The sequence below is a fragment of the Esox lucius genome, chromosome 9, assembly GCF_011004845.1.
Source record: "Esox lucius isolate fEsoLuc1 chromosome 9, fEsoLuc1.pri, whole genome shotgun sequence".
NCBI lineage: Eukaryota > Metazoa > Chordata > Actinopteri > Esociformes > Esocidae > Esox > Esox lucius.
In genome coordinates, this window is record NC_047577.1 from 23309106 (window position 1) to 23331644 (window position 22539).

General features: G+C 40.2%; 1 protein-coding gene and 1 non-coding gene across 2 annotated transcripts; both read right to left on the bottom strand.

The window, feature by feature from the left end:
• Positions 1-980: 980 nt before the first annotated feature.
• Positions 981-16958, bottom strand: eif4a3 (eukaryotic translation initiation factor 4A3). The gene is given in 12 exon segments (NM_001303875.1): positions 981-1183; positions 1642-1769; positions 2102-2209; positions 4435-4550; positions 6572-6710; positions 10621-10762; positions 11103-11183; positions 12302-12434; positions 13713-13775; positions 15730-15796; positions 15998-16070; positions 16689-16958. Coding segments are annotated over 12 exon segments (1221 nt in total). The 5' UTR covers positions 16843-16958; the 3' UTR covers positions 981-1166.
• On the bottom strand, positions 6852-6985 carry LOC114839891. Its single transcript, XR_003782240.1, has one exon. It is a non-coding gene; the product is annotated as a small nucleolar RNA SNORA54 (small nucleolar RNA).
• Positions 16959-22539: the final 5581 nt, after the last annotated feature.

Below are 22539 nucleotides of genomic sequence, written 5' to 3' on the forward strand. Positions count from 1 at the left end.
GTGCCAAAGCTACCAGTACCTGGTTTAAGGACCAACACCAGCAAACTTGCCTGACCTTACTTGAACAGAGTTGGTTGAAGTGGAAGAAGGTTGGAGAGGTAGGCAGGGGCAGTATTGTTTAGGGCTTTATATGACAATAGGAGGATCTTGTAGTCAATGCGTTGGGAGATAGGAAGCCAGTGTAACTCACAGAGGATGAAAAAAAAAAAAAAATATATATATATTAATACTCACGCATTGACTCAGTCAGCAATTCTCTGCCATGCCAGAATTGTGTATATACTCATTCTCCATATGCATTAATACATTTCTTACTCCACTCAGGAGAAGTAGGGGCTTCGAGTCCCTTTTCTCCTGTTGCCATTGTAAATCACGTTATCTTCGTTCCATTGATGTCTTTTTCTCTCCTGGTTTACCACCCTTTCTGAGTTTGACAGCTCAGTCAGTCAACCCAGAGTTGTGGTTTGAACTCAGTATGTTAACCCTGCTTTCTGAAATACCCCCTAGAACTCAGTATGTTAACCCTGCTTTCTTGAATACCCCCTAGAACTCAGTATGTTAACCCTGCTTTCTTGAATACCCCCTAGAACTCAGTATGTTAACCCTGCTTTCTGAAATACTCCCTAGAACTCAGTATGTTAACCCTGCTTTCTGAAATACCCCCTAGAACTCAGTATGTTAACCCTGCTTTCTTGAATACCCCCTAGAACTCAATATTTGTTTACGATTTCATTCTGTCTTCATAACACGATAATAATCATCTTCAGTTAGTCTTGCATCCATAGCGGTAATAATTTCATGGTGACTGTATCCACTATGAAATTCTAAGCACTATGGATGCAAGACAACTCAAAATCTTTAGCATCATTACTAAGCCATTTACTAAATCAGGAGGATGTAGAGAGCAATGTTGATGTTTTTTCCAAATCCTGCACTGCCTGTTCAAGTAAAAAAACAAAAAAAAAAGCATCCAAATGGGAAACAAAAGTTCTTTATTTACAAAACAGATTTCGCAGTAGGTCTTTCCCTAAGAAAACAGTCATCACAAATTTAAAGAGTTCCAAAGCTACTATTTAAAAAAAATTATAATTAAACAGGAATTCCAACAGTAAAGAAAAGGGGTCCAATGTAATGAAAGCTGTCGCTCAAATTCCTTCACCAGCATCTTAGATCAGGTCAGCAACTGAGGAGAAGGGAAAACATGTTAATGATGCTATCTAATGATTGAATTTTCAAAACATCTAAATACATTAAGGAGTTAATTCAGATTTGGGGATGGTTGCAACACAACATTATCAGTTTCAGAATCAAATGTGGAAATCATTCTTATTATTAGTAAGACTGACAATTTATATATTGATTACTATGCATGTAGGACTATAAATTATAAGACATTGCACTTAGGAATATTTAGGTCAATTTCCCAGCTTTTGAGAGCACAACTTCCAGCAATTGTGCTTAGCTAAGAAAAAGCTGCCTTCAACATGACCACAAATGGTCTGACACTGGGTAAGTAGGACATTTTCTCAATATTCCTGTAATGTGCTTAAAAACCTCTGCATTAAAACCAATACATCAATACCAAACATTTCAACTATGTCAACTAAATACTCAGGCAGACAAGTTAAACTTTGTATTTACCATTCATTGGCATTTCATCAATCTGTGTGGAATAGTACTGCTCAATGTCTCGGAGGATACGGATGTCGTCATTCTTCACGAAGTTGATTGCCACACCCTTGCGGCCATAACGACCAGAACGACCAATCCTGCCAAGAAGAATATAGGATGAGTGATGGAAAATACCAGTAATGGTTAATGTCTCCAGAAAGGAAATTGTACCCCTGCCACTCTCTGGGTTTAACTGTTGCACTGGAAAGGACTTTATACCAGTACAGGACTAGGTCAGAGTATAAACAGTGAAAAATCTAATTCTCTCATTTCCACAAGGTCCTGAATTGGCTGTGCAGCCAATATACCGAGTAGCAATACTATAAAAAATGTAAAAGCTTGTCAGCATGTTTCAGTTAAGAAATTCAGCTCAGGGAATCATTTGAGTCTGACTAGGATTACTGAACCTGAGTTAGAAAGAGAGACATACCTGTGAATATACAGCTCTCTGTTGTTGGGCAGGTCATAGTTAATGATCAGGGAAACCTGGGGCACATCCAAACCTCGAGCCCACACATCAGTTGAGATGAGCACTCGGCTACAGGTGGAAGAAAGAAATCACTTCAGTGCCGAACCACAGAACATTGTAGTAACATTGTAGTAACTTAGTAGCCCCCAGACACTCCATGTATTAGATGTATTCCAGAGCTAGCAAACTTGAATCAAGGGCAACAAGCCAATTGTGACGGATCTTGTGGTCCACAGGAAAGGTTTGAGATCCACAGATTTAGCAGAAACTCAAAGGAATTGCTATGCAATGCAAGTAACTATCGACAGACAATCGGGGTTTTTCTGAATTAATAAGGGCTTGGATGAAAGGAGGATGTGCAGCTACATTATATAGAGCATTTTAGGGTAGTGGTTACATATTTTTTTCCCTTTTAGCCCTGGACAAGGACACCTGATTCTCCAATCAAGGACTTGAAAATTTGTAAACAAAATCCATAGACAATTTGCTGGGGACGACGACGACGACAACGATGACTGTTACACAAATCACCATATTTGCAATGAAGAGAAAATAGTGCAGTTTTCTGGCTATACCATACATTTTCATGAGTAGTTAAAATGTAAATGTTAAATTCTTCTTGACTGTCCAAAGTTTATTGGTGATTGTTAGTTGTTAGAAACAGAACGCTATAAGAGCGGCACAATAAATTGAATTATGATCTACATTGCAATACGGACACAAACTGATTGAGACACGCGTCAAGCAAGCTGCCCGTAATCCGTTCTTTGTGCATTTTGTAAGTCAGTCTCAGTTGTTTTGAAGGTTATTTCTGTAGTTTACTTGCATACCTGAACTAATTCCTTAACTATATCCAAATGTACTAGAGGCAGCTGCAGACGGTAAAAATAAGGCACTGGGAAAGTGGACTAATGAAACCTTTATTTTGCACAAGATAACATGAATCTTCTTAAATGCGACTTTGTCTTTATGTTCCTTTTTAGTCCAAATTCCTGTTTAGTCCAAATATTGTTTTTTTTTATATTAGAGTTCAGACAAACTGCAAGCGAAGACACCTGCTTTAAAATAGCAAATGGCACCCAGATATTGTCCCACATACACAACAACATGTGTTAAGAATTTCTTCTTCAGGAGCGGTGCTTGGACCTAGTTAATATGGAAGAAATCACTGCTCAGTGGTTGAGAAATATTGCTTTATTACTGGCAACCATGAAATCCCTTCGCATTGAATGAGCATGTACTACAATGTTTTAGACACAGGCTGTACCCTGACATTGGTAATCCAATAAGTGTTACATGTTTCAAAAGCACTTCTAACTAGTTTTTGCTGGACTGCTTAAACGGAGCTGGCCAAGAAGAGCGAATGTCTCTTAGTGACTGACTGACTACCTCTTGTTAAAAAGCATAGAAGTTAGTGACACGGACCTGCAACCAATATGTCCCACGTTCAAATGTAGTCACAGTCAAAGCAAATTATGCATTACAATTTGTTCCGGATAGATTATAAATGTCACCGGCTACAACCATCAGTAGCTGCGTTATAGTAAGCCTAAAATAAAACTGTTCATGGTTATGTTGCAACTATTTTTGGTGGATTTTTGAAGTGCATGATTTTTGGGTTAATATGGGCTAGATAAAAAACCCCTGGGCAGTAAAAGAGTAGGGGTTTCCAATATTCTCTAGTCTTTTCACTTGAAGAAAAGGTAAGTTATTGTCACCGATATTGAAAGTTATTGTATCAATGTCATTCGAATGAAAAACAAAAGTTTTCGTACCAGGAAATAGCTTTGGCTGTGTTAAGTTCAAGTAATTAGATATTAGTAAGCCTATTACTGGCTAATAAGCTGTTAAAACAGCCAGTGGCAAAAGCAATACGTTTCATAGATGCTATTTGTGGTGGAGGTAAACTTAATAAGAAACGTCAGTATAACACAATCGCAATAGCACCATGGAGTAGTGATCAAAGACAGCCACTCATGTGGGAGACCCGTGTTTGAATCCTGTGAGGGCAACATTTGTCACTTAATTACGGGCTGGCTGAACTAGGCTTGCCTGGTTCCTTTTCTGTTTTTTATTCATTGAGCACACTGTCTAGGCTATGATTCTATTCCACATTAGAAGTGAGGTTTATCTACGCTGTTTACAAAGCGTTGGAAAAACGCCAACTAATAATCGCAATTGCAATATTTGGCCAAAACAGCTAATCAATAATTTCATACAAATTGTGCAGCCCTAATATATACATTAACTTTGTTGCGTATTTCATTTTTATTATTCTTCGTTATTGTCATTACCTGGCTCCGGATCGGAACTCCTTCATGATTGACTCTCGCTCCTTCTGGGGCATGTCTCCGTGCATGGAGGACACAGTGAAGTTTGCCTCCCTCATCTTCTCAGTCAGCCAGTCAACCTATAAGCAAGCAGATAATGATAAAAGACGTAAGTAAAAAAACTCAAAAAGATCTAACAAGTTTGAGCCATCAGGGATTAGGCTAAATTGATTTTAATTAAAATGTTAAAACAAAAAATGACCGAATGACCTAAGGGAGACTGAACGGTACAAGATGTAGAGTACCTCTGCCACTCTCAGGGCTTTACTGTGGCACTGGAATGGATCCCAAAGCGTAAATCAAGGATTGAGCCAGGTTACAAGGTTACATGGTGGAGTATTTTCATATTGTACACACCCTACCTTTATTTCGTTAACTAGGGATGCACCAAATAAAAAAAGGAATTGCTGCAGATTCTGATAGCTGATTTCCATTAGGCACATTGTTCCCCCTCTTGCAACTTTTCCTTAGGTCCTCATTGTACAAGAGAAAGTACTGCATTACATTTTTGGTCAATGTACCTGGGACCGTAAGGGCAGGGACACTATAAATGTTTGCCAAAATTCAGTTCTTAGTTGTTTACACAATAAATAAATAATAGCAGCCCGTTTATATTTTTCAATAAAATCAGAATAATCAAACAATTGTATGGAAAACTAATTGTTTTGTATAATTGTCCTTTCGTTGCAAATCCGGCCCTTTCATTGTACTCCTAGCCATAGAAGAGTGTGTTGTGTAGCCTACTGCTGCTGCTTTTTTTAACAAATAGATTCAAATGATGTTCTGATTACGTTTGCTGTGATGCAGATACAACTGCTGAACTGCCAAAACATTTACTGATTGAACACAGAAAAGCCTAGTAGCTCCTGTCAGCTGATAAACATGCACACAAGAGTGCAAGCAACATGCCGAAAATGTATTTGCCAACTATCATGTTCAGTTTTGCTTCTAAGCCAATAGTGACTAAACAGGGGTGGGAAAACTTCAACTATATAGGGCTCTATAATTACTGCGTTGCAGAAATTGGACGGAATCACAAAATCCAGTCAAACAAAAAAAAAAAGAGCAAAAAAATTGTGTAATGTCTTTCTAATTGAAAATATAAACCTAATACAATTGTAACATTAATAATAATGACCACATTCTGCCTACTCTAAGAGCCGCGAATCTGGAAGAACATGGAGCTCGGCATGCAGTACACTATGTGCCGCATTTCCACTAGTGCTTAACCCATGCAGTACACTATGTGCCGCATTTCCACTAGTGCTTAACCCATGCAGTACTCTATGTGCCGCATTTCCACTAGTGCTTAACCCATGCAGTACACTATGTGCCGCATTTCCACTAGTGCTTAACCAGGGCTACACCGGTGATTTCTGCTAATGTTGACTCTAGACTTTCCTGTTTCGACTAAACATTTGGTACCATGCACTTGAGGGGTGCAGATGGGGAGGGAAGTATGAGCTATTAATGCAATTTGGTTTCCCGGTTAAAAAATAAATATATTTGTGGTAGTAAAATAAAATAAACAAAATCCATGTTCAGTTTTTTTTAATAATACAGCATTTTGAATTAATAATAATAATAATAAAACAAATTCCTTCCTCAAACTCCTGCGACTGGATCCTCCTCCACCTACACTTGTGACACCAACTTTAAGCCAGTGTATTCATTATTTAGTTTAATAAGTATTTTGTCAAAACTATTTACCTTTAATAGAAGGATTTGGGAGAATTCTGAGGTAATTTTATGATGTAAAAGGTTCTGCAGGCAACGCGCTCCGTTTTTCTATTGAGTCAACTTCGGTCGTTCCAACACTTTCCGCTGTTTTTGATGAAAACCACGACAAGAAGCCTAAGACTAAGCGAATGATCGGCTACACATCGCTATTCAAATAGTACAACATGCAATGTTTCCACAGCACATAACACGTCAACCCGCAAACCCAGCCCTAAAGTCTGGGGCTTGGCACCAAGTAAAAGCCTAGTGGCCGACTGACCCTGGCCCGTGTCAATGGAAACAGAAACATTTCAGCACTTTAGGGTAAAACATATAGATGGAACTTGTATAGGTGGAACTTAACGATGTTAAGGGTACAAACCTTCCTCTTGGTGTTGCAGAAAATCACAGCCTGGGTGATAGTAAGCGTGTCGTACAGGTCACACAAGGTGTCGAACTTCCACTCCTCACGCTCCACAGCCACAAAGAACTGCTTGATGCCCTCCAGAGTCAACTCATCACTAGGAAAGGGAAAGAAAGGGATTAACACAGTATTGGACCCCCCCAGCTGTAAATAAAACCCCTACTAAACACTATATCGAATGATAGGTGAAAAAGGCCCCATACGCAAGTCTTAAACCAAACATTTCAAGTTAAGAGTTTTCTGTCCCCAGAGAGTGAACAGACAAACAGTACAAGACGTACTGTACCTCTGCCACTCCCTGGGCTTTTCTGTTGCACTGGAATGGAACCCAAAGCTCACACTGAGGACTGAGCCAGGTTACGAACAGTGCAAAAATGAAGAAACCTGCCTTAAATAGTTTGACAATAATGGGTACAGATATTGTATGTTAAGCTCCTTTTTTTATTTATATATTTTTTTATTTGTTGACTTCCGAAAATGTACCATGGCACATCACTGCCCCCAACCAATATTTTCTAGGGTCAAAAGAGATGTGACTGATCTCTAAGACACTGCAAAAAAAATATTAAGGGAACATTTAAATCACACATCGGGTCTCAAAGGAAATGTATTAGGTCAAAATCTTTACTGAAAAAAAATGACGTAACAGTGAATGGAAACCGAAATCACTGACCAATTCAGGGCTGAATTCAAACTCAAACCGAAAATCATAGTAAACTATTTGCATGATTTTCATCACGACAACTCATAATGTGACTCAGTAGTGTGTATGGCCCCCAGGTGAAAGTAAGCACTCCCGACGAGATGGGGGATGTTGTCCTGGGGGATCTCCTCCTAGACCTGGATCAGGGCATCAGTGAGCTCCTGGACAGTCTGTGGTGCTACTTGGTGGCGTCGGATGGACCGATAAATAACGTCCCAGAGGTTCTCAATTGGATTCAGGGGAACGTGAGGGTCAGGCAATGGCATCAATCCCTTCGTCATCCAGGAACTGCCTACACACTCTGGCCACATGAGGCTGGGCATTGTCCTGCACCAGGAGGAACCCAGGGCCCACTGCACCAACCTAATGTCTGGCGTTGGGTCTGAGGATTTCATCCCGGTACCAAAATGCAGTCGCTAGCAAGCACATAGAGGTCCGTGCGACCCTCCAAGGATATGCCTCCCCAGACCATCTGACCCACCGCCAAACCGGTCCTGCTGGATGATGTCGCAGGCAGAATAACGTTCACTACAGCATCTCCAGACTCTTTCACGTCTGTCACAAGTGCTCAGTGTGTACCTGCTCTCATCTGTGAAGAGAACCAGGTGCCAAAGGTGGACCTGACAATTGCCAATCAAGCTGCTGGGCTGTGAGCACAGGTCCCACTAGAGGACGTCGGGCCCTCGTGCCACCCACATGGAGGCTGTATCTGACAGTTTGATCAGAAACATGCACACAAGTAGCCTGCTGGAGGTCATTTTGTAGGGCTCTGGCAGTGCTCCTTCCGTTCCTCCTCGCAACAAAGGTGCAGAGCTTCTTGCGACAGGACATATGGATGTGCCATCTGGGGGAGCTGGATTACCTGTGCAAACTGAATGGGCTGCATGTATCGCCTCATGCTACTAGTAGTAACAAAGACACTAGCAAAACTAGACAAGAATTAGCCAAGAAGGATAAAGAGAGCAATTGTCTGTGGCCACCAACGGCAAAACCATTCATTTTTGGGGGGTTGTCCCTTCAGTACACCTGTTGTCACTCATTTGCACCAAAACAGGTGACATTGATTCACAATCACGTATCCTTCCTAACTGGACAGATTGATATCCCTGAAGTTTGACTTGCTGTTCTACAGTGATGATTACGTGGGCCCTTAACCGATATCCACTGTGGGAAAATGCACTTACTGCTCAACATGCACCTCCCTACCACAACAAAATGACAGGACTAGAGCCCAACCAGAGACTTCTGTTTACATCCAGGACCATGACTGACCACAGCAAATGCTCAAGTTAATGACAGCAAAATGTAAGACCTGCAGTCAAAATATTTTGTGAAAGGGAGGAAGCACTTCCAATATGATGAAGCATTTACTTCAAGACACTAAAAACTATAGCACCAGTCACACAAACCCAGCCTCAATATATTCCATAAAACCTATGAGAAGCCCGTGGGGTACGGGCTGAAACGGACAATTCTACCCCTAGCTAAAGATCAAAGAGTGAATGTGTGCAATAGGGGTGGGACAATGAGAATGTCATACCACGATTACCCTGGCCTTAATTATCCTGATTTAAGATTTTATCCCAATTAATAACGGTACCAATAACATATTTGGTTTCTAGCTCCAAACTGCTGATCGGATATTCTTCCATTACATAAATATTGTTCTTGTGCATTTAAAAATCCATTACAATAAAATAACACCAAAGAAGGTTTGTAATAATTAACTAGTACTAAAACATGTAAACCTCTAAATGTATATGGTTAACAGCTTCATTGACAATACATTGCAGAGGATGTTTAGTGTCATTTAGTGAGATATGCGCTCCACCAGTTAAATAAAACAAGTATTCCAGGAACACTTCCAATCTCACATCACCTAACATACCTGATGTAGCTCATGAAGGACTTGATAATGAGCTGATCATTTGAATCAGGTGTGGGGGGGCGCCCAATAGCAGGGTTGAGAAACACTGCATCACAGGGTGAGCAACACACACATCTTGGGCCCACATTTTAAAATAGGAATGTCTTTATGAAAATACTAAATTGTAGATCGTGAGAAATCTGAGACTGGCCAAGCTATAATATAAAATGCATTTGCAACATCAATAGCCACTGCCAGACAGGTTAAAACAATTTAGCACACTTGTCTTTCGGACACATTCCTATCTGGTATCCTAATTATCCGACAAAATTACAATCTGATTATCCCTCATCACTGGCATATACGGGATGTGTCTGACTTTAGATATCAGTCAGATTGGGTATCGATTTTACAACAAATCTGACGGATGTTTTGGGTGTCAGATAAAAATGTATTGGATAAAGTTCAGCAGGGATATATATTTCATGATCCCACAAAGACCTCAACCTTAGGAAACTATCTTGACAGTGATGCACATTCAAGTGGTTCTAAGATGTTTATTCTTGTGCTTCCTCCGGGAACAGACCGATAATAGGCTGATGAAAATAATGGGTCTTTTTCTTATTTAAGATTGCATTCTTGCAATGGAGAGTTTTTGGGTAAAATCAATACAATACAATTAGCCAGATATGTGCTCCACCAGTTTAATAAAAAGTAGTCAGGAAGAATTCAGTGACTGGCAAAAGCTTTTTCAAATCGCTCATCTGAAGATCAATAGTGAAAATATATTTCTAGGATATCATGGGATTGATTGAGCTGAACATTTTTCAACTGCTTATTTACCGCGGTAATGGAATGGACAGGTATTTGCATGAAGCGAGAAGTGGAGACATGAATAGAAGTTTTTTCTGTAGGCTACTCGGTGTAGTGGTTAGACTAGTACTGTTGGAAAGGAATTGGAAAACTAATTCTCTATATCATTACAAAACAAACCCAATTCATGACGACATTTAAGAATGAATTTTTTTTTGTAATTGACAATATTCTTCTATTTACTCTAGCAGAGCCATTCAGCTTCGTTGACAATGCATTGTAGAAGATGTTTAGAGGCGTAGTACAACATGAAATGTGCACTCAACTTTGTGGTCAGAGAAAATACAGCAACTGGCAGATATTTTTTCAAGTCACTCATGTGAGGGTTATCCCAATTTACCATGATCCCGATTATGGAATTTTTCCACAATTTCAATATTTGAATGGAACATTTTGTATTTTCCATTGCGATTAGTACTAACATTGTCCATCATCCGACCCCTAGTGTCAAAACTCCAGTAACCAACATGTCAATGCAGTAATGAGACACATTCCACTAGGTTAGAAATCAGGGTGGTTCTGCCACCCACCTTCAAATACAAAGCCATGTAACCCCGGACTCACCGTTTGACCAGGATGCGGATTGGGTCGGTCATGAACTTGTTGGTCATCTCCAGAATCTCGTGGGGCAGTGTAGCGCTGATCAGACACACCTGGGTTGCAGGGGGCAGATACCGGTACACATCGTAGATCTGCTCCTTGAAACCTGATGGGCAGGAGCATATTAGATAATTAACTTGAATTTCGTATGGCAGTACATTTACTGGGATAATTGGTGTAGCACACCAAAACAGGGGAACATGGTGACTGAAAGCAAGTGTCCCTGTCTGACAAGGACTGCTGACAGGCAGGGATGGTGGAAAACCAGTTGGTGTGTGTGGGAGAAAGAATAGAGCAGCATTGAAGAAGCGGTAGTGGAACTCATCTGGCTTTGGCATAAGTTTTATTGCAAATGGTTTTTAAAACATAAGTCAACAGAAACGCACAAACTGGAAGATGGAGTGTTTATTGTGTTGACATAGGGAAAGGCAACAGGTCAGACTCACCCTTATTAAGCATTTCATCTGCTTCATCCAGCACCAGCATCTTGATGGCACGCGTCCTCAGACTCCTCCGGCGGATCATATCTGAAAGACAGATGAAAAAAATTATAATCTTCAATTCATACACACTGAGGAACAACAACCGTGCTGTGATTGGTGAACGATATTCATTATATTCTACATTTTCCTCATTATTTTGCGGTCTCTGGCAAGTCGTGTAAACAGAAAAGATCTGAGGAGTATACTACGAAGCGAGGTAACTGACTTACCGAGGTAAATTTAGGAGTAACCTAGTGACGGCAGGTGTAACTTCCAGATTAACCCGTACTACCAAAGGTGAATACGTTTTGGCAACTTACGCTGCATCTCTAAACTGCTCCGAGCAGGATATCTTCATGGTTAGCTTGATGTTACCCAACATAAGCACCGCCCTTCCTCCCACAAAAAGGCAGGCACTTTTGGAAGACCCAATCGCCATTGTCTTACAGACTGTGAGAGGCCTATTCCACAGGGGAGGGTGTTTAGACTGCGCGTAACTCAAGTTTACCCAGATTATGTTCTCTAATAAAGACATAAATCCTCATCTGATGGAATTCCGTATATTTGCCGGATTCTAGGGCCAGACGTCTCCAATGCCCCTCGTCAGAGTAATGAGCAAAGACCAAACAACTGCAATTCATCTTTATTTGGGGCCTGTTCGGAATTGCAAGCAATGGCAGTTCCATCAGAACAGTCTAGCAATAATAAATACTGTCCAATGCAGGACAAGTGCTGCCAGAACAAGTTTAGAGCGAACTTGCTTGGTCCCAAAGTAACTCATATAGGAAATGAGCCGGGCGTCGTGTTCCCAGAGAGTGAACAGAAAAACGGTACAAGACGTACTATACCTCTGCCACTGAGGGCTTTTCTGTTACACTGGAATGGAACCCAAATCTCACACTGAAGACTAAGTCAGATGACGAACAGTGCAAAAAGGACAATGCACTTGACTTCTGATATTGTTGGGCCGGCCAAGTAGCCTCATTTCATAAAAGGGTACAAACAGTGTCCGCTAGGGCATGTCCAGACTGAAGTCGCAAATTGGAAACTGTTAGTGACTTGAGTGAAATTAAAGGTTTAGTTGTCTCCTTAGCTGGGCAGACAGACGTTCATACTGGGAAGATGGTTACTGGAAGGTTAGTGTCAGCGTAGAGAGAACTCACCAAACACTCTCCCAGGGGTCCCTGCAACCACATGCTGGCCATAGTCCAGTTTACGAATGTCCTCGCCCACATTTGTCCCTCCAATGCAGGCATGACACTGGACGTTCATGTAGTCACCCAGGGCAAGGAGCACCTAGAGGAAGGAGAAGGGATGTTAATATCTAACTAAAAGTGATGGATTACAAGGAGACATGCAAGGTGGCTGTACTGCATTCAAAAGTATATTTTTCTTCTGGCTATATCTTGTGAGATATTCAACTGCTTGTAAAAGAGAGCTGGTTTCTCACAAGGAACTGTGTCCTTGTGCAGATGGGAAAACATTTTACAAGCAATAATTTCTGCCTCACAGTTCTCTCCTATATGTTGGACGTTTTAAAGCAAGTGCTGTGTTCCCTAATAAACTGCTGAGCCCCCTCCTGTACTCCCTCTTCACCCACGACTACGTTCCTGTACACTGCACCAACATCGTCAAGTTCACAGACGACACCATGGTGGTAGGTCCAATTAGTGACAATGACAAGTCAGCCTACAGGGAAGAGGTCATGCGACTGGCAGCATGGTGCGCTGACAACAACCTGGTCCTCAATGCAAAGAACACCAAGGAACTCATTGTGGATTACAGGTCTAAAAACTGCAGCCACACCCCAGTCCTCATCAAGGGTACTGATGTGGAGAGTGTCCAGCTTCAAATGTATGGGTGTCCACATCTCCGAGGACCTCATCTGGACCCTTAACACCTCATCTCTGGTCAACCCAGAAAACTATGTGACCCATCACTTACCATACCCCCTCCCACCAACCTTGTTGCACCACTCCATTGTACTACTCTGACACTGCCTGGCAAAACCTGATAACCTGATAAACAGGTACATGTCTACTTCAGGAACCTCACTGCTGCTGCTATCCCTGCATTTCAGTTGCACATACACCATGTACATTCAATTTGCCTCTTTGCACATTTAGTATTGCCAGTGTACTTGTATTTTTACAGTTGTTACACACACATCTACCTTGAGGACCTTAGTGCTGTTTTCTGCATCACAGTGGCTCATGCTACCCTACTACAGTACTTAATTTGCCTTGTTTGCACATCTTGTATGCCATTTAGAAATTGCCATTTGTACCTGAACAACTGTTATCCCACTTGTAACATACACTATACTTAATACTTGTAAACTTTCCGCCCTCCTCCATTTGCCTTCATTACACATCCCACATGTAATATACATATACTTAATACTTATATTTTCTGCCATCTATTTGAACTTTATGGTTAGATGCTAACTGCATTTTGTTGTACTGTTCAATGACAATAAAGTTGAATCTAACATAAACAAGACTCTGTGGCGTTAAATTTCCTCCAAATTAGTTCTCGCAATTATCTGAAAATAGCCCACAATTAGTCACTAACCTTTTGTATCTGTCCAGCCAACTCTCGAGTGGGGGCCAGGATCAGTGCTTGGGTTTCCCGCACCTGTAAAATAATAATAATCATTATTCCAGAATAATTGCGAGATCAAGGCAATAACATTACTAATTTCTCATTACTAACCGCCTGCAAGAGGTATTGTAAGTGATAATCTTGTCCCCATACGGTTGAGTCAGACAAGTAGCTTAAGAAAAACTCCACTAGCAACCACATTCAAGTTGAAAACTCATCAAGGGTCTGGTTTTGTACAAGTACAGGTACTGAGTTCAATGTTGATTTAATTACAATTTTGTCAGCTTAATCTAATTCAGATAACCAAGTTACAGATGAAATAGATGTAAGTAAAAAAACAAATGATGCAGATATTGCACTTGATAGGTACAATGTATTTAGAGCAGACAGGTTGGGAAAAGGCACGGCCTCGCAATCTCCTTAAATCTATCTGTATTCATACAGAATTTGAATTTCTAGACGTACGTATCAAATTAGAAAACAACTGTTATATTACTCCAGCTGGCAATATTTGCATCAAATTAAAGTGATATTCCCTTTTGATTTTAAACTAGACAGGGAATCACAGCAAGCAGATAGGAGTTCAGTTTTGACCTAAACTTAACCCACTATAAACACTATATATTTACAAACGTTCCAGAAAAAAGCGGTATATTTCCGCTAGATATGAGCGACCACTGCCAGACTGTTTCAATGTTTGCTGAATCTGTTAACTGAAAAAGAGGGCCTTAATTCATTGCTAGATATACACACCAACAAAACCACAGGGCTGATATGCTAGATTCATGCCCATTGGTTAGTGCTGCTCCAATTATCTCTGGAGCTCTAACTGATATTTAATCTAACATTAAATACAGGGGTTATCCCAAAAGTAAAATAATAATAATAATAATCAGTCCTGCAAAGTCTTGAAAAGATTTATATCTGGCCTAGACTTGGGCACAGTGTTAAACTGTGTTACACTATATGTCAACCTGTAAAAGTCGTTCAATAAAGTAGATCACTCAATCTTATTAAAATAAGGACACTTGCCTCTGGTTTCAATATTACCTTAGTGACAGAACATAGGCTATTGTAGCAGATGTAATTAAATCTATATTTCTTGTAGTCCACAAAGGAGTTTCACAGGCTTCAGTTTTGGGTCCTATATTATTCACTCAATATATTAATGAAATGTAACTAAGAAATTGCGCATTTAATTTTTATGCTGACGACAAAGTACTATACCCTATGGCTCTGCGGAACAAGCTGTTGCAAACTTGCAAAGTGATTTCTAATTGTTACAAAAATCACTTATATACTAAATGGTACTAAATGCAAAAAAAAATAACCACTACATGCTATTTTCTAGGTCACAGTAACAACTTTGACCCTAAAATTACTAGTGGTTTTATTGAATCTGTTGCTTCTTACAAATACTTCAGCTTCTGCACTTATATCTCTGGATGTAACCTATCAATCAGCCTTGCTTATTATAACACGTGCACATTTTTGCACTCGTCACTGCCCGTTATAGGCTTCAGTTGGCTGGGAGTCATTGAAATCTAGACGAGTCGGACACTGGTAAATTATTTTATATGAGAAAGTCAGACAAAAACTTCCTGAAAATCTAATAGAGAAAATGTCTTGGAAGAACAACAGTTACCAAACACACTCAAAAACCTCTTGTGAATATTTTGCTCCACACTCATGGAATGCCGTTTAGAGCGATCTTATGGCAAATGTTTTAGGGCCTATAAGACTTAAATAATTCATAATGAATGTTTGATTTCTATTTTATAGATATTTTTATTGTTGTATCAGTGCACAGTTGTAAGAGAGAACTTTGTTGTTGATTACCCTGTATAAATTAAGGTAAATAAAAAAGCTCTGTGTTTACATGTTTATCTTCTATGCTAATTTGCATATTTACCTAAAACATTCCAACTCTGAGTTCATGGATACAGACATTGATCTGAGAAATAATGTATAATCCTAACTAGAATACCTGAATGTCCAGACACTGCAATACTGATACACAAAATGTGGCAGTCTTTCCGGTTCCTGACTGAGACCTGTAGAAAGAAAACAGAGTGTGGAACAACAGGGGGAAAGGTTGTGACTAACAGTCACTTTAAACAAGCATTTGAGGATGGGTCTCAGCCAAATAATGAACTCTATGCTGAAGAGCCTACTCAAATCAGGCTACAAACGTTCAACATTCTTTAATCTGTAGCTCTGGAGACTGTGGTCCAGTGAAAACCATCACTACTTACTGTGCAATGACATCTCTTCCCTTGATAATCTGTTTAATAGCTCTCTGTTGGATTGCAGATGGCTTCTCAAAACCTAAGAAAAGGAAATAGAAATGTTTGATGGTGAAAACTGTTCCCACAATATGTACACAAAAGAGAATAACCTGTCTACGTAGACTTATTTTGAATTTGAAAAACTGGGTTTACAAGAGACCTTCATTTGAAACTAAGTCTGTAACGTACACCCTCTAACCAACAGTCCCAGTCAAAGCATAGTACAGTAGAATCTTGCAATATGGAAATAATGTTTTGGTAACTTCAGGGTTCCCGACGTTTTTCTTAGTGGTATTATTTTCTGTCAAATAAAACTGACCAACGACGGGGTGTAAAAAGTTACACCCCGAAAGTCAACACCATACTGCAGATATTAGAACGCTTTAAAGCTATGTTCAGCTACAGCATAGTAGCAACATAACCTACGTCATTAGATAGCCACAACGTTAGCGTAGGTAGCTACCAATCCAAAGCTAATGAAAAACCAAGCCAAGAACCAAATGTTGTGACTTTACTATTCGTCATACAGTTCAATAATTCGAAGTATGTGTTAGTTTGGGGTGTGAAACATTTTGGTTTTGGTAACAAAAAACCATGATCTGCTAACGTTACTACTGTTTATATGGGCCCACTGTCCCAAACAAATCCCCGGCCCTACCGTATGCGTAGATTCCCCGGAGGAGATCCTCTCGCAGGCCCATCGTGTCGAAGGTAGGAGTGACATCGACCTCCTCGCTGGTCTCAAACTCGATTTTGGTCATGTCTTCCTCTTTCAACAGACGCTTCGTTCGTGTTACGTTGGCTACCTCCATGTCTTTTTTCAGCCTGTTTAAAATATACAATTACAAATGAAATCGACAACTTCACCAGCTCGCGTTCTGGTGCTATGCGAAGTAGAAAATGACTGCTGGCGGGCGCCGCATGTGTCGCTCTGGTGACGTCGTAAGCAAGAGACAATAGTTTGAGGTGGGAAATATCTCATCGCGTTCAGTCCTCGTCAGATCTTTAGTTCGTCCAAGTATATATTGTGTTCAGTTTGTTTAACTGTTATGCCTTTATTCAAGTGATGTGCACAATATTTTTCTTAAGTACACAGCTCAATAAATTAAGGGAACCCGTAATCATCACAGTATAACACCAAGCCAATTCAACTTTTGGGATATCAATCTTTCCAGTTATGATGCATAAGCGATTATGACTCAATGTCACCTGTTTTGTTGCAAATGAATGTGACAACAAGTGCACTGGAGAGGCAACAGCAAGACATCACCCAAAGAAGGGAATGGTTTTGCAGGTGGTGGGCACAGACTATTGCATTCTCCTTGTTCTTCCTGACTGATTCTTCTCTAGTTTTGCAATTTGCTGGTCTCCTTGTCACTGCTGTTAACATGAGGCGGTACCTGCAGCCCATTCAGGTTGCATAGGTAGTCCAGCTTCTCCAGGATGGCACATACATGCATACTGTTGCAATAAGGTTTGCTGTGTCTCCCAGTACAGTCTCAAGAGCATGGAGGAGACACCAGGAGACAGGCTGTTACACAAGAGAGCTGGAGATCTGGACAGGGCCGTAGAAGGGCATCAACCCATCAGCAGGACCTTATGTGCTCCTTTGTGCAAGGAGGAACAGGATGACCTCCAGCAAACTACTGGTGTGCATTTTTATGACCAGACTGTCAGAAACAGACTCCATGAGGGTAGGAAATATGCTCACAGCCCAGCACCATGCAGGTCGACTAGCATTTGCCAGAGAACACCAGAATTGGCAGGTCTGCCATTAGTGCCCTGTTCTCTTCACAGATGAGAGCAGGTTCATACTGAGCATGTGACAGACGTGGACGTGTCTGGAGACACCGTGGTGAACATTATGTTGCCTGCAACTTCATCCAGCATGACCAATTTGGGTCAGTTATGGTCTGGGAAGGCATGTTCTTTGAGGGTTCGCACAGACCTCCACGTGCTAGCCAACAGTACCCTGACTGCTGTTGGGTAACAGGATGAAACATCGTCTGACCTTATGCTGGTGCAGTGGGCCCTGGGTTCCTCCTGGTGCAAGACAATGCCCAGCCTCATGGGGACAGAGTGTGTAGGCAGTTCCTGGATGACAAAGGTATTGATGCCATTGACTGGCCCTCACGTTCTCCAGACCTGAATCCAATTGTAAACCTCTGGGACATTACTGTATGTATCAGTGCTTCTGAAGCCACCAAGTAGCGCCACAGACTATCCAGGGGCTCACTGATGCCCTGATCCAGGTCTGGGAGGAGATCCCCCAGGACACCATCCGCCATCTCATCAGGAGCATGCCCAGACGTTGTCGGGAGTGCATACAGGCACATGGGGGCCACACACACTACTGTGTCATATTGAGATGCCGTGATGGAACAACCTGTTGGAACAACCTGTGATTTCAATGGTTTAATTTGATTTCTGGTATGGGTTTGAATCCAGCCCTCAGTCAGTTGGGGATTTTGATTTCCATTGACGGTTATGTAATTTTGTTCACAAAGAATTACACAATGGATCCTTAATGTGGATCCTTCATCGATACCCGATGTTTGATCTAAGCGTTCCCTTACATTTTTTTTAGCAGTATATATACATGTGTGTGTGTTGGTGTGTGTGTGTATATATATGTACATATACACATGTGAGAGTCAATTAAAACATTTCTTTCAATTGAATAGTTTCTTTATTGGCATGATTGGATGGTTGCCACTGTTGCCAAAGCAAACATGTTTAGATAGCAATAGTGATACTTTAAATAAATAAATACAATGAAAATATAAAAGCACAATAAATACAGTATATCAAATAACATGGACAATTTTAAAGAGATAACTAGTAAATAAATCATAATAATAATCCAACATTTACATTATGGATGTTATTGTACCTCTATTGTAATGACAGGACAGGACATATTCAGCTGCCAGCTCTATTGTCTATATATTTTCACCCAAGAGAATGCACATTTTCTCCTCAGCAGATGTTCCATAAAACCAGCAACATCTTTAAATTTCAATAAATAAATATCCCTAATTGTCTCATACTTAGAGCAGTGGAGTATGAAGTGTTGTTCATTTTCAACTTCTCTTGATTCACAGTGTTTAAAACATTTCTCCTCTGACTACCCATGTTTTTTCATGATGTCCTGTCAGGCTATGCTCACTGAGTCTGTACATTGTTTGTAGCTTTCTTTTTTATATTCTTTGATGTATACAATGTGTTGTGCTAACTTGATATCTCTAGAATGCAAATTCGTTATTTAAAAATCATACAATGTAATTTTCTGAATTTTTTTCTTAGATTTTGTCTCTCGAAGGTACATATGATAAAAATTACAGACCTCTACATGCTTTGTAAGTAGGAAAACCTGCAAAATCGGCAGTGTATCAAATACTTGTTCTCCCCACTGTATATGTCAAATACATTTAACTTTATTCAAAATAAATTTCAGGTATGAAAATTTATTTCACCTTTTATTTTGAAATGTATTTAAAAATGTGTACATACATTTTACTTTATTCAAATTACATTTCAGGTATCAAAATGTATTTCACCTTTCATTCTGAAGCATATGTCAAAATGTATAGATACATTTCAGTTTTGTCCAAATGTGTTTCAAAACAGTTAATGTTCACAGTCCAAAATGACATTCATGTAAGAGTTGCTATATTTTATCACTTCATAGCAGACATGAAAATGATTATACCTTTATTTCAGCAAGGAATGCAATCTGAGACCAAGATCTCTTTTACAGCTGTTATACAGGTGTTATTCCCTTAGAAACCTTAGGTTTTAGTGGATATTAGGCCTGGCAAGGACTGTGTGGTCCCTTAGGTGTAGCCCAGGGACAGGGTTTTTGTTGAAATCAATATTATATTACAGCCAATAATAGGACCGGATTTTCGAAACAAATGCAGCTAACTTGTCTTGATGCAGTGAAGAACAAACAACGCTTTGAAAATGTTCATCATTCTTTTCTATATGAACGCTGCTCAACCTTGCCAGCTGCTGACTATATACAGAAATTACATTATTTGACGAAAACGCGTTATATCACATACGTTGTGTTGAAATCTGTAGCAAGCTAACTGAGATTGTTAATTTAAAAAATGAACAGAATTCTAATACTGTAAGGTTACGTAGCTAACAGTTATGATGAGAACAAGTGAGATTTCTTGTTAACTTATTAAAAACAGACTATATAACATTAAGTATGTTATCATACTTTTCTACACGGTTAGTGGTGCATACATTTTCTTCACACATCATTGTTTGTCCTTTTTGTGGAGCTTGTAGCTGTAGCACATAATACAGCAATGACTACTGTTAAGCAACTTGTCTAAGATGGTCTATTGGGATGTCAGATAGTTCTATAGTTCTATAGGAGACGAATCCGCCTACAGGTAGGAGATTGACCATCTGGTGTCCTGGTGCAGTCAGAACAACTTGGAGCACAATGGCCTAAAGAGTTTTGAGATGATAGTGGACTTCAGCAGAAGCCCAGCTGCCCTTCCCCCATCGCCGTGGGTGGCTTCCCCATCATCTCTGTGGAGTCCTTCAGCTTTTTGGACGCCACCATCTCCCAAGACCTCATATGTGAGCTGAACATCACCTTTCTTACAAAGAAAGCACAGCAGAGGATGTACTTTCTGCAACAGCTGAAAAAGGTGAACCTGCCAGCAACTTTGATGGTGCATTTCAACACTGCCATCATAGTCCATCCTGACCCCCTCCATCACCGTCTGGTACGCTGCAGCCACTGCCAAAGAAAAGGGCAGGCGGCATCGCATCATCCGCTCTTCAGAGAAGTTGGCTGCAATCTGTCGTCTTTACACGACCTACACACCTCCAGGATGCGGAGGCGGGTGGCAAATATTGGGGCTAATCCCTCTCACCCCGGACAGTTCACAGCTCTCCCCTCTGGCAGAAGGCTGAGGTCTGTTAGGACCAAAACCTTCCACCACAAGAACAGTTTCTTTCCTACAGCAGTAGGCCTCATGAACATGCTCCCGGAACCAAATTGACTATAGCCCGCTCCCCACATGCACACAGCCCTCAACAGGACAAATATATAACCCTCTCCCACATACACACAACCCCCAACTGGAAAAACATTCTTGCACCTTATATACACTTTCTAGTTATTTTGAGTAATTAATTAATGCACATTCTACTATTTTTATGCTCAGTCCACTGTTCTCATTTGTTTTTGCTAACATTGTTCCTTTTGTATTAATGCACAAACAGCCTGAAAAAAATTCCTTGTTTGTTGTGAAACTTACTTGGCAATAAAAAAATCTGATTCTGAGATATGTATGTCCCATCTATTCTAAATATATATGTAACCATATATAAGCTATATTATTTTGCTGGGGGATTAGGGTCAGTTCTCCTTCTCCACTGTAAATCCTTGTAGTTCTTAGGAATGCACTTTGAAAATGTTCCCTGTCTCTTGCTCTGTTTAAACTGAAGAGGACATGAGGTCTTGGTCCACACCTCCGGAGTACCATGCATGAAAGACTTGTGGGGTGACCAGTCCTCTTCTGGCTGTGCCGGATGAACATTTTAAGAGTACAAGTTGTAATCATTAATAAATGCATTTAGGCTGTGCCCAGAGTCTATAAAACCTAGTCCAGGTCAGAAGCATGACCAGATGGACAAGGACATGTACAATACTAGGAGCAGGAGCCCTCCTGCTGCTATTAAAGTGTTTGCCAAAGGGAGAAACTTGTAATAGTCTCTGCTAGGCCCTAGGCCTAGTTGTCCACACAGACAGAGAGGAGTGTGGCTCAGCCAACATTGTATTCATTACAATATGCCCAGAGAAGGAAAATAAATTGACCGTGCAAGACAGTGTGTTATGTTCTAAGAATAACGTGAACTTCTAAGGACTAATCAAAGTACTGAAGTAAATATTCATTAGGTAAAAACATGTTCCACATTCCTAACTGTTTGTATTCCAAATACATAATAACCATGTCTAAAAATATATGTTCAGATCTTCAGTAGTATCAAAAAAGTCAGGTTGTGAATATTTATTTGATTTATACTTTTAATTTAGATTTTATGCATGTTATTGAGTATGTTTTATGACCTAGTCTTACCATTCACTGAATCTGTAGTAGGCATGTGAGGAATGTGAGCCTATTGTCTGACACCACCATGTGGCTAAACAGTTGAACTATACTCAAACCGAGAACTACAGTACATTTAGATTCTGAAGTTAGATGTAAAAACCTGGTGTGCACTTTTTGGTATTTGGACTATAATGAGAAACTGGTTTTAAGCAGGTGTTAGCAAGCTTGTAGATCATTTCAGTTGCTAGCTTCTCCTTGGTATTGGCAGAGTTCATCCATCATAGTTTTTAAGTTCCCTAACCTACCTCTTTGTGTTCTATCCAACTAAATGTTCCAAAATATATAAACAAACTGAACAGTATAATACTAATTCAAATAATCACCCTTTTTTTAAATAACATTAAATCAAATGAAATTATGTTTTAT